This window comes from Paroedura picta, chromosome 10 (assembly GCF_049243985.1).
Source record: "Paroedura picta isolate Pp20150507F chromosome 10, Ppicta_v3.0, whole genome shotgun sequence".
NCBI lineage: Eukaryota > Metazoa > Chordata > Lepidosauria > Squamata > Gekkonidae > Paroedura > Paroedura picta.
This window is the reverse complement of record NC_135378.1, coordinates 26,134,426-26,143,813: the sequence shown is the minus strand read 5'-3', so window position 1 is coordinate 26,143,813 and position 9,388 is coordinate 26,134,426. Positions and strand designations below refer to the sequence as shown.

Sequence of the window (9,388 nt, the reverse complement as noted above, 5' to 3'; positions counted from 1 at the left end):
AGATATAGTAAATATCTGAAGTGTGATGGACTGGGGAAAAGTCTATGGGATACAGTCATTCCTGGGTATAAGGGCCATACACACAGCAGGAGGGATGGTTTTGGGGGGAGTTGCATTGTACATCAAAGAGGGCATAGCATCAAATAAGTTAGAAAACGTCAGATATCAGGGGAATTTACCCTCCCCCAACAAAACCAATATAGACCCTATGGGTTACTTAAAAGATAATACCACCTACCTTACCTAATCAGTGAGGCTGATCTTGAGTTGGAGAAGAAAATAAAGGAGGTGACTAAAGCAGATGATGTTGTTCTACTGGGAGACTTCAACTATCCTCATATTGACTGGAAAAACTGACTACCAAAAAATGATCCAGACAAGATGTAAGCGCTTTAAATCTTATTTCAATAGACAGATTACAAAACCGGCATTTAAATATCTCCTTCCAGGATCAACAACACTGTCTTTGGTTGGGTTCTGCCATTTGTTGTTGTTATTTGAATACATATTGTTGCTATATGGAAGCATGTAAGAGTTCAAAGATAATCTGCATACTACAAGGCTTGGTTTAAGTCTTGAGGTCCACAAAAGCCAGCTGAATGCATATCTGCCAGTTTCTTCATGAAGTTGCCTCCGGAATACTATCCGTTAAAGCTGTGCTAGTACTTCCGCCAGGCGTCTGCTGTTTTAGATTACTTTTGTCTTCCTCTTCTCCACTAAATTTTTCAAGAAAAATTCACCTACAATACAAGCAAAAATATTATGAGCATCAGTTTTAATCAAGCAGCAAATAATTATTTGCCAAACTGGCACTGCTTTAAAACTGTGCTACAATGAGAAAGTGGACTACAACAAAATACAGGTTTTTAAAAACTTCTTCAGCTTAATTCATTCCAGAAAGACAGACCAGCATGGTTCCTGCAAGTCTAGAAAGTTCAGGAAGTTCTAAATAAAGAATGTTTTCAGCCTGAAACTGTAAATGGTGAACAAGTAAATGGCTGCAGAGACATTTCTGAAGTGACTTTTCTCAAGCTTGGCCTGGTAAATAAAAATCAGTATTTGCCAGGAAGGTCCTACGAAATCAAAGGCATGTGGCCCGAATTTCAAGTGAAGTCAGCTTTACAGGAAAGTAAACAGTGAGACTTTGGGGGCAACTAAGTGATCCACTTTTAGGCAACGACTTGACCTTGCAGACAACAACAGGAACTACAGTTGCCAGCAGTAGGCCTCAAACGTCAAAAGGCAGACATCACCAGCCAAGCATCAGACTGTACTGGGCAAGAGCCATAAGCATTCTATGTGCATTCCTTTTGAAGGGGCACATGTGAGGGGGGAGAGTCTAATTGCCTTTCAGTCTAATTGCCTGGAGATGAGCTGTACTTCCAGGGGATCCGCAGACTCCACGTGGAGGCTGGCCTCCCTGAACCTCAGTGGGGTACAATGCTATACATTCAACCCCTCCAAAGCAGCTATTTTTGCTTGGGGGCTGATCTTTATAGTCTGGAGATAAGCAGCAATTCCAGAAGATCTCTGGGCCCCACCTATAGGTTGGCTCTCCCTGGTCTGGAAATATTCCTTGAGGTTTGGAAGTGAGGTCTCAAAAGTGTGTAATGGCTCCACTGCCACCCACTCCACAGCCACATAGCACCCCCTGACCTATTTCAGGTCAAGAAAACATTGCAGAGAGGAGGTAAGGTTGGTGTAGGTTCATGTTCTGGAATTCCACGCTACCCAGGTGTGCATAAACCTGACCAGGGTCAAGACTGCTGTGCACAGAGAGTCGTCTCCTAAGGGCTGCCAGCTTCCTAGTGAGGCACTAAACCCACACCAAACCATGGCCTGCTGCATTACAGAACGCAACTGGCTCCACAATAAGAACCAACATTTTACCTGCTTTGTATGAAGAGCGCACAAGAGGCCCACTAGCAGTGTAATGAAATCCAAGATCATTTCCTACTTTTTCCCAGTGTTTAAACTTCTCAGGTGTAATATATTCTTCTACCTGGAAAAGAAGAAATAATTCTGACCATAATCTAGTAATCCAGAAGGACATCCTCCCCCCCCCTGGCCTTAATGAATACAAGCTACCCCATCTCATGCTGGGACCTGTGCTCCCAATGAGACTTATTTCTGAGTAATGTTTAGGATTGTACTGTTTGATTCCATAGGGGGTGGGCACTGAGGCGTGTCAAATTTCACCAAGAAGTTTAGAAGAGTCTTTATTAGTAGATAATAGATTGCACCAAGTAGGTCCTCTCTTTTTACCCAGCGCCACTAAAAGAAACACATCTAACGGAACATTTATAGGAACCTAGTGGGCATCGGAGAAAGTTTTTGAGCAATTCCATGAGTGGCAGCTGGTTCAGAAATTCCATGAGCCAAGGGAGATCAAGCAGAAAAAGAGCGATCATCACACAACCACCCACTTTGAATACAACAACAACAAGCCTTTAATAGTATATAATGTTGAATAAAAAAAAAAAACATGACTCTTCACCTTTAAATGACGCTTTGTGGGTTGCATGTATTGCCCCAAAGTCAAACAGTCCACATCTGCTTCACGTAATACTAGGAAAGATAAAACAGATATCTTGGTATGCCATTGCGTAGCATCCTGTTCTTGAGCACGTTCATTCTGAGGAAAGACTCAGTGACTTCACTACCCACAAGGGAAGGTTGACTTACATTTCAACGTTGTGAGTACTTGTTCATCTGTTTCGCCAAGGCCCAGCATGATGGATGTCTTTGAAATGACATCAGGTTGCACCTTCTTAGCATGCTTCAAAACATTCAGGGATTGGTCAAAATTGGCCCAAGGATCGCGAACTTGTCTTCAGCACAACAACAAAAATGATAAATATGATCAAAAGCTGCCTATTCATAAACCAGGTATCTTTTACTTCCCAGGTTCTTGAGTTTCCTATCTATATATGTTTCTCTGAACTTTCTAGCATATACTTTACGACTCAAGCAAGTGAAGCAACATCCCTGCCCTTGGAGGAAGAAACATTTAGAAAAATGGCAGAAACCGTTTCTGCACTGGGAACTTGACTGCCCTGGCTCCTGTGCAGGAGCACAAATCCAGGGTGGATGAGGTGCACCAGGTCAAATGCTCCCCCATGCAGGAGCAGGAAGAGGCGGGACAACCTGCCCCAGTTCAAACTCCAGCCTGACACGAAGTACAGAAACAGTCAGAGAGAATATAAACTCCTAGTGATAACTCATATTTATATAGAGACAATGCCCTGTTTATAGAGACAATGCCCAGAAATTATTGCAAATGTTTTAGTGTAATTACACACAGCATGCCACACCTGTAGTTTTGCTCATAAACCTCTAGCCAAAGAAAGAAACCCAGAGCAGGTCTACACAGAGTCCTACTCTGGATTCTGGGCTTACTCAAGGAAAGTGTTCTTAGAACTGCACTGAACGTGACTTGCAGGAATCAAAATGTGGACCCTTTAAGTTTAGGGAGATGCACCCCAAATGAATTATCATCAGTGCAGATTATGTTCCTTTCCCCAGGGAAGAGGGCATCTCAAGCAACTAGTAGCTCACTTTGTGGAAGTCTCACATAAAGATAAAAATGTGGGAATATCAGATTTAGATGTTTCAAAAATAGAATTTTTAGTACCTGTGCCATACACAGAGTTCTACGTGTGCAGAGACAAAATGATCTGCATATGCAACATAAAGGACCTGTATGGGATCTGGCTGTGTACAACAAAGAAATCCTATTCGGAATGGCAGATTCTATTTCCACGCACAAGTCCCCTTTTCCAACAGAAATAGGCAGGGCCAACAGTCAAATATATTCTTGAAGTGCCCCTTTCATGTGTGCGTGGTATTTCTTTTATTCCACTGTTATTCCACTTTTATTCCTATCTTTATATTTATCACCTTTCATCACCTCTGTAATTCTGGAACTGTCTCCACATTGTGTGCATACACATCTAGTCCCGACAGCGCAACTTTCTCTACAGCCTTAAGATCTCCTCGAAAATCAGGGGTTAAGCATTCCACTAGAATTTTCGGGTTCCTGAAAAGCAAGGGTTTTAAAACTAAATAAGCGTGGTATACAGCATGGAAAAATAATATTGCATTAATATTTTTTAAAAGGCCTACACTTACATTTATGCATATTGAAACGTACCTTTCTTTTAAGTGTGATACTGTTTTTGCAAAGTGTTCTGCTCCACCATCAGGAATATCTAAGAACAGTACATCGGAGTTAATTTTCGTGCAAAACCAGTATGTATTTTGTGTCGAAAGAAATTCTTTGCTGCCTTTCCATCCATGGAAATTGGGCATCAATTTCCATAAATAAAGATGAGCTCAGCAAAAAGCCCCATTCTCCAAGTGAGGCACTAGCAGGGATTGGGAAATGTACATATGGCCTGAGAAGGACTCGGCATTCAGATATTGTATCTGTAATATGATTGTGCATTCAGAGGCAAAGTGATGTGCTGCCCATGAGCACTACAATGGGCACCGAAAATCTTGGGAGGGGTGTATGGAAGCATGCATTCTCACCCACTATGTCCCCGAGATAATTACTGATGCATGCAATTTAATTTAAATCGAGGCTTGTTCTGCAGTGCACCCAGGGGAGTCAGGAACAACTAAGGAGACTTTGGTTTGTGAATGACTTATGATTTGAAGGTTTTCTGCTGAACTACTTCTGCTATCTTATGCAGCATTGTGATAGTCTAAGCCACCAGAAATCAATGGGCTTAGACTCTGCATACACTACACTGTTGTATCTCTCTGAGTTAACAGGCATTTTTAGTGGCTAATGGTGATCTAGTCTGGCAAGATACCAAACCAAAAATAGCCTGCATAAATTATGTACCTTTCTCACCTCCCTTTCACATACAATCAGGGTAGCATATAAAATATTTCTGAAGACCAACATTAGTGTTTATTTTCCTGCTATCCATCCCTTTTTAATCCTTAAGACTCTTTGCTTGTTTGTTTAATTTCTTTCATACTTTGGAAAGTACACAGTAGATGTATGGCAAAAGAAAACAAAAACATACAAGGAAATAAGGAAACCAAAATAAGATTTATTTACATTATTTATAGTTTGTCTTTCTCACTAAGAGTGTTTCACAATGCTGTTCTGGGTCCCAACCAATAGAAGGAGTGGTAACTTCATATCCTTTGCTAATTATCCAACCAGCATTTAAGAAAGACTGAGAGCAAATTTTTTGTAAAATGAGGACTATTTGTAATGCACTAGATTAACAAATATCAGGCCAACGTTCAGCCTGTATGTTCTTTTTGCATTGTTGAAACAGTTCATTTTTGCAATGTCATTTTTAAACCGTTCATTTGACCAATTTTTAGATGGGATATATAGGTTTTTTTTAAATCAAATACTCAATCTTATCGCCCTTAAAATTTTATTTTAAATATATATTGTTATGTTCCATATTGCTGAAAAAATGTAGCTTTAAGAACAGATTCCAGTTCACATCCCCAATCTGTTTATGAGAATTTACCTTATTCAACATATATTTCTATTCCTCATGGAACCGCAATAGAAATATCCAAAATTCTTTTGTAGTAACTTTTTCTGTAAACATGAGTTCTTTTCACTTTTATGTAGTTTTTAAAAAAATCACCATTAAGATATGAGTATCTTAAGTATTAAATGATGAGAATTTTATATACATATACATACAAACATAAATTTGGTCTTAGGGGGAAGTATGTATGCTCACTGACCATCCCTGTCGACAGAAGTCAGCACGACATAATCCAGGCCCCATTCGGCTATTGCTTTTGCCGTGTTACATGGTTCCTCAGGATCTAATGGAGGTGGACTTTTGGCTGTCTTGACTGAGCAGAACCGACAGCCTCTTGTGCACGTATCCCCCATAAGCTGGAACAGGAAACAGAAGAAGAGCTGGGGTTTTGTACCCTGCTTTTTACTACCCAAAGGTGTCTCAAAGTGGCTTACAATCGCCTTCCCTTCCTCTCCCCACAACAGACACCCTGTGAGGTAGGTGGAGCTGAGAGAGCTCTGAGAACTGTGACTGGCCCAAGATCATCCAACTGGCTGCATGTGGAGGAGTGGAGAATCAAACCCAGTTCTCCAGATTAGAGGCCAGTGCTCTTAACCGCTATACTAAACTGGCCCTTGCTCTTTAAGCAGAATAGACATCTTCTTTCATGTTCTTTTTGAGTGCCTGACCTTGGAGGATCTTGGAGCATCTTTTATTACTCTTCATCTAGCTTGCGATCCTGAACTTTCAATCTCAGACGCATTCTAATTTTTTATTGTGAGAAGGATGCTAAAATTACTTTTCCAGTAGCCCTTTTTCTCCAGTCCTTTCATCCTCTAAGTCATAGCGATCTCTGCTGCTCAAGGGCACTGCCTAATAGAGCTTTGATGGCGGAAAAGAAATGTATATATTCACTGATTCTAAGAAAACATTCCATTGCCAGGGGTCAGCTTACCATTATAGTTGCTGTAGCTGTAGCATATTCTCCTCCTCCCCAACACTCCCCAATATTTGGACAACGTGCTTCCTCACATACCTACAGCAAGAATGAAATAGCTATTGACAGTGGAACAAGAATATGTGTATCTTGCATACAAGGAATTTAGTCTTTTTAAGGCAAGTGCTTTTAAGGCAAGTGCTTTGACAATGATGACGTTATGAGAGACCACAACACCAAGAAGTGACATAACCTGCAGCACTGAGGCAATACTAGCAGAACAACCACCCAAATTTCCCTGCTAGGTCGGCACTCACTTCTCCTTTCTCTGACCCTTGCAATGTCATGTATGTCATACTTCAAGGATCAGAACTAACAGACAGGTCCCCAAAACAAGAGCTTGCCTGTCTTTTCCAAGATGCTCAGGACTGAGTTTTAACAGCCATAGTCTTAATAGAAACACACTGCTGCAGTAGCCACAGCAAAACAAGCCATTATTGCAAGTACAGGATCCATCCATCCACTCAGAAAATAAAAGTTGGCTTTTATGCTAATTTCATTACGCTTCTAAAACGGCATCCAATTTACTCCTATGTTAATCCCACTTGCTTCTAAATAAGTGTGCTCAAGGCTGCAGCCTTAATCACAACTCATAATTACCCAGAATTCAACAGGTACTAGATTTACCGTATGAAGATTTAAATTTCGTAATGTAGTCTTCAGTTTGTTGTAATTCTTTCCAATCGGGATCTCTGTTTTCAGCCACGGAGGAAGTCGTAACCTAAAACAATATTAAAATAGAGACAGAAGAATACATATTTTGCTTCATCAGACTGCTCAGTTTTTTACAATATGCAAATAATTTTCCCTTTATGAACAATGTATTTCATAAAAATATTCTTTCTCATCTTCTTGTTTGTTAGTTTGCAATGGAACCACCCATGTACAAAGAATTCACAAATTTCTGAAGATTTCTACAAGCTTATTGTTTCTTGTACTTTTTACACTAACTCATAGCCTATATGAAGATGAACATTTGGGTGCAATGAACTTTTTCATAATTCATAGCACGGATTTTTGTTTAAATTCTCATTTGATTGTATATATTCTCCATTTGTTTTCACCATAAGAACCTTGTTTCTTAAAAATCTGACATTCTATTTAGGCAGAGGAACAGCTGGTAAGCAAGCAGCATTTCATTTAGATGAGGGAAACCTTGGATTGTGATCCCAATAGCCTGAAATAGCAGCTGCTTATGAAAGTACTGAAAAGCAGACTTTAAAAGAACTTTCTTTTAATCACCTTTCTCCTTTCTGACGCTTTAAATTGCCTTTATATTCTGCCCAAATATTCTTGTCCGAAAGCTCCCCGGATACAAAGTCCTGCAAATCAGGTCCATTTTGCAAATGTGCCTTCTGTTTCTCTGGTAATGAAACTGACGCTCCAGACTGGTTGTATGCATTCCTTCTAAATACCTGGGAGGAAATAACTGTATTAACTTCCAGAAGTAAAATATTCAAAATTTTAATCCCCATGAAAATACAATATTCTGAAAAGTAATCATTTAAATTCATAATCCCAAGTCTCATCAGACAAACACACCTCCAGCATTAACTCACTAGGCTGCTCTTCTCAAAAAAGGTCTCAGGGCAGTTACAGAAGAATTTTTTTTTCACAATAAAAGCTTTAACATCTTAACATTGACCTTAAACACACTATAATTGCCCAGTCAGTTAAACCATCTCCCGGGTCAGATGTTGAGACTGCTGAGGTTAAGATAATTGGTCCAGCTTTGATGGCAGGAAAATAGTTCAGGCAAAAAGCCTGACAAGGGGGCCTCTTTCAGATAGTAAGCATGCAGCATTGGCCATGATTTGTCCTGACAATTTTTTGAGATAAAAGAGCAGGATATAAACCTAACTCTCTTTTTTCATTTTGGAGATGGTGGAAGGAATGCTGGAGATCAGTAGCAGAGAAAACTTTGAAAGTGACACAGGCTGTCTCTGGCAAACAAAACCATGTTATGTACTTTCCGATGCAATTGTTGCTTTATTGTTGTAATCCATCCTGAGCCTTTGGGAAAGGGCAGAATAGAAATCTAATAAACTACATACATTGTGTCTTTATAATATTTTTTCTATTCAACTGCTAAGTATATTATGTATTTTACTATACACCTGTTATTTTATTCTTGTAATTCACCCTGAGCTTTTGGGGAAAGCAGGATAGAAATCTAATAAATACATATATAATGTGTATCTTGTGCGTGTATGTATACATAGTTATAGTTATATAGTTATAATTAAAATTATATATTTTTCTACGGAACTGTTGTTCTATCATTGTAATCCGCCCTGAGCATTCAGGAAAGGGCAGGATAGAAATCTAACAATACATATAGGCCAGGGGTAATCACTGCGGCCCTCTAGATGTCCATGGACTACAATTCCCATGAGCCCCTGCCAGCGAACATGGGAATTGTAGTCCATGGACATCTGGAGGGCCGTAGTTTGCCTACCCCTGATATAGGCGAATACACTGGCGGGACAGGCGAGGGGTAGCCCCGGCTGAGAGATGGCGGGAGTTGCCTTCCCCTCCTTCGACAGGCCGAGGGGGTATCGCGAAGGGTGCCCGGGACTCACCGGGCTGAGGCCCCACAGATTCGCCCGGGCAGCAGCTGCTGCGACCACCCCGGAGGGGAGACCCCGGCAGAGTACAGACATGTTCAGCCACCGCCCTGTCCGAGGGCATCACGGACACCGCCCGCCTCCCTCTGCCGGCTCCCCCGTCTCGAAATCCTCTTCAGACCCTTGTCCTTCAATCGAAGGGCTCGGCGCTCAGCTGCCTGGGCTACGCGAAACTGCGCCGGGCGAACGCGCGTCCCATCGAGGAGCTCGGCCATCCTCACTGCTAGGCCAAAGCACCTTCGAACGAAGAACTC

The 9,388-nt window shown here is 41.0% G+C and overlaps 1 protein-coding gene across 1 annotated transcript; it reads right to left on the bottom strand.

Annotated features, from left to right (window-relative positions):
• Nucleotides 1-384: 384 nt before the first annotated feature.
• LIAS (lipoic acid synthetase) lies at nucleotides 385-9,328 on the bottom strand. The gene is made up of 11 exons (XM_077301717.1): nucleotides 9,090-9,328; nucleotides 7,750-7,922; nucleotides 7,135-7,228; nucleotides 6,466-6,546; nucleotides 5,731-5,887; nucleotides 4,154-4,211; nucleotides 3,911-4,039; nucleotides 2,686-2,831; nucleotides 2,498-2,568; nucleotides 1,891-2,002; nucleotides 385-740 (listed from the first exon to the last, which is right to left on the bottom strand). Exons 1-11 carry the CDS (start codon nucleotides 9,168-9,170, stop codon nucleotides 688-690), a joined length of 1,155 nt encoding a protein of 384 aa, XP_077157832.1. The 5' UTR covers nucleotides 9,171-9,328; the 3' UTR covers nucleotides 385-687.
• Nucleotides 9,329-9,388: the final 60 nt, after the last annotated feature.

What these genes read in the sequence shown, in the direction of transcription:
- LIAS (XM_077301717.1), bottom strand. Translation starts at nt 9,170, where the DNA reads ATGTCTGTACTCTGCCGGGGTCTCCCCTCCGGGGTGGTCGCAGCAGCT. An exon ending in CCACAAAGCGTCATTTAAAG is followed by an intron (nt 2,003 to 2,497) that starts GTGAAGAGTCAT and finishes CTTCTTTTCCAG; the next exon opens with GTAGAAGAATATATTACACC. An exon ending in GCGCTCTTCATACAAAGCAG is followed by an intron (nt 741 to 1,890) that starts GTAAAATGTTGG and finishes CTTGTATTGTAG; the next exon opens with GTGAATTTTTCTTGAAAAAT.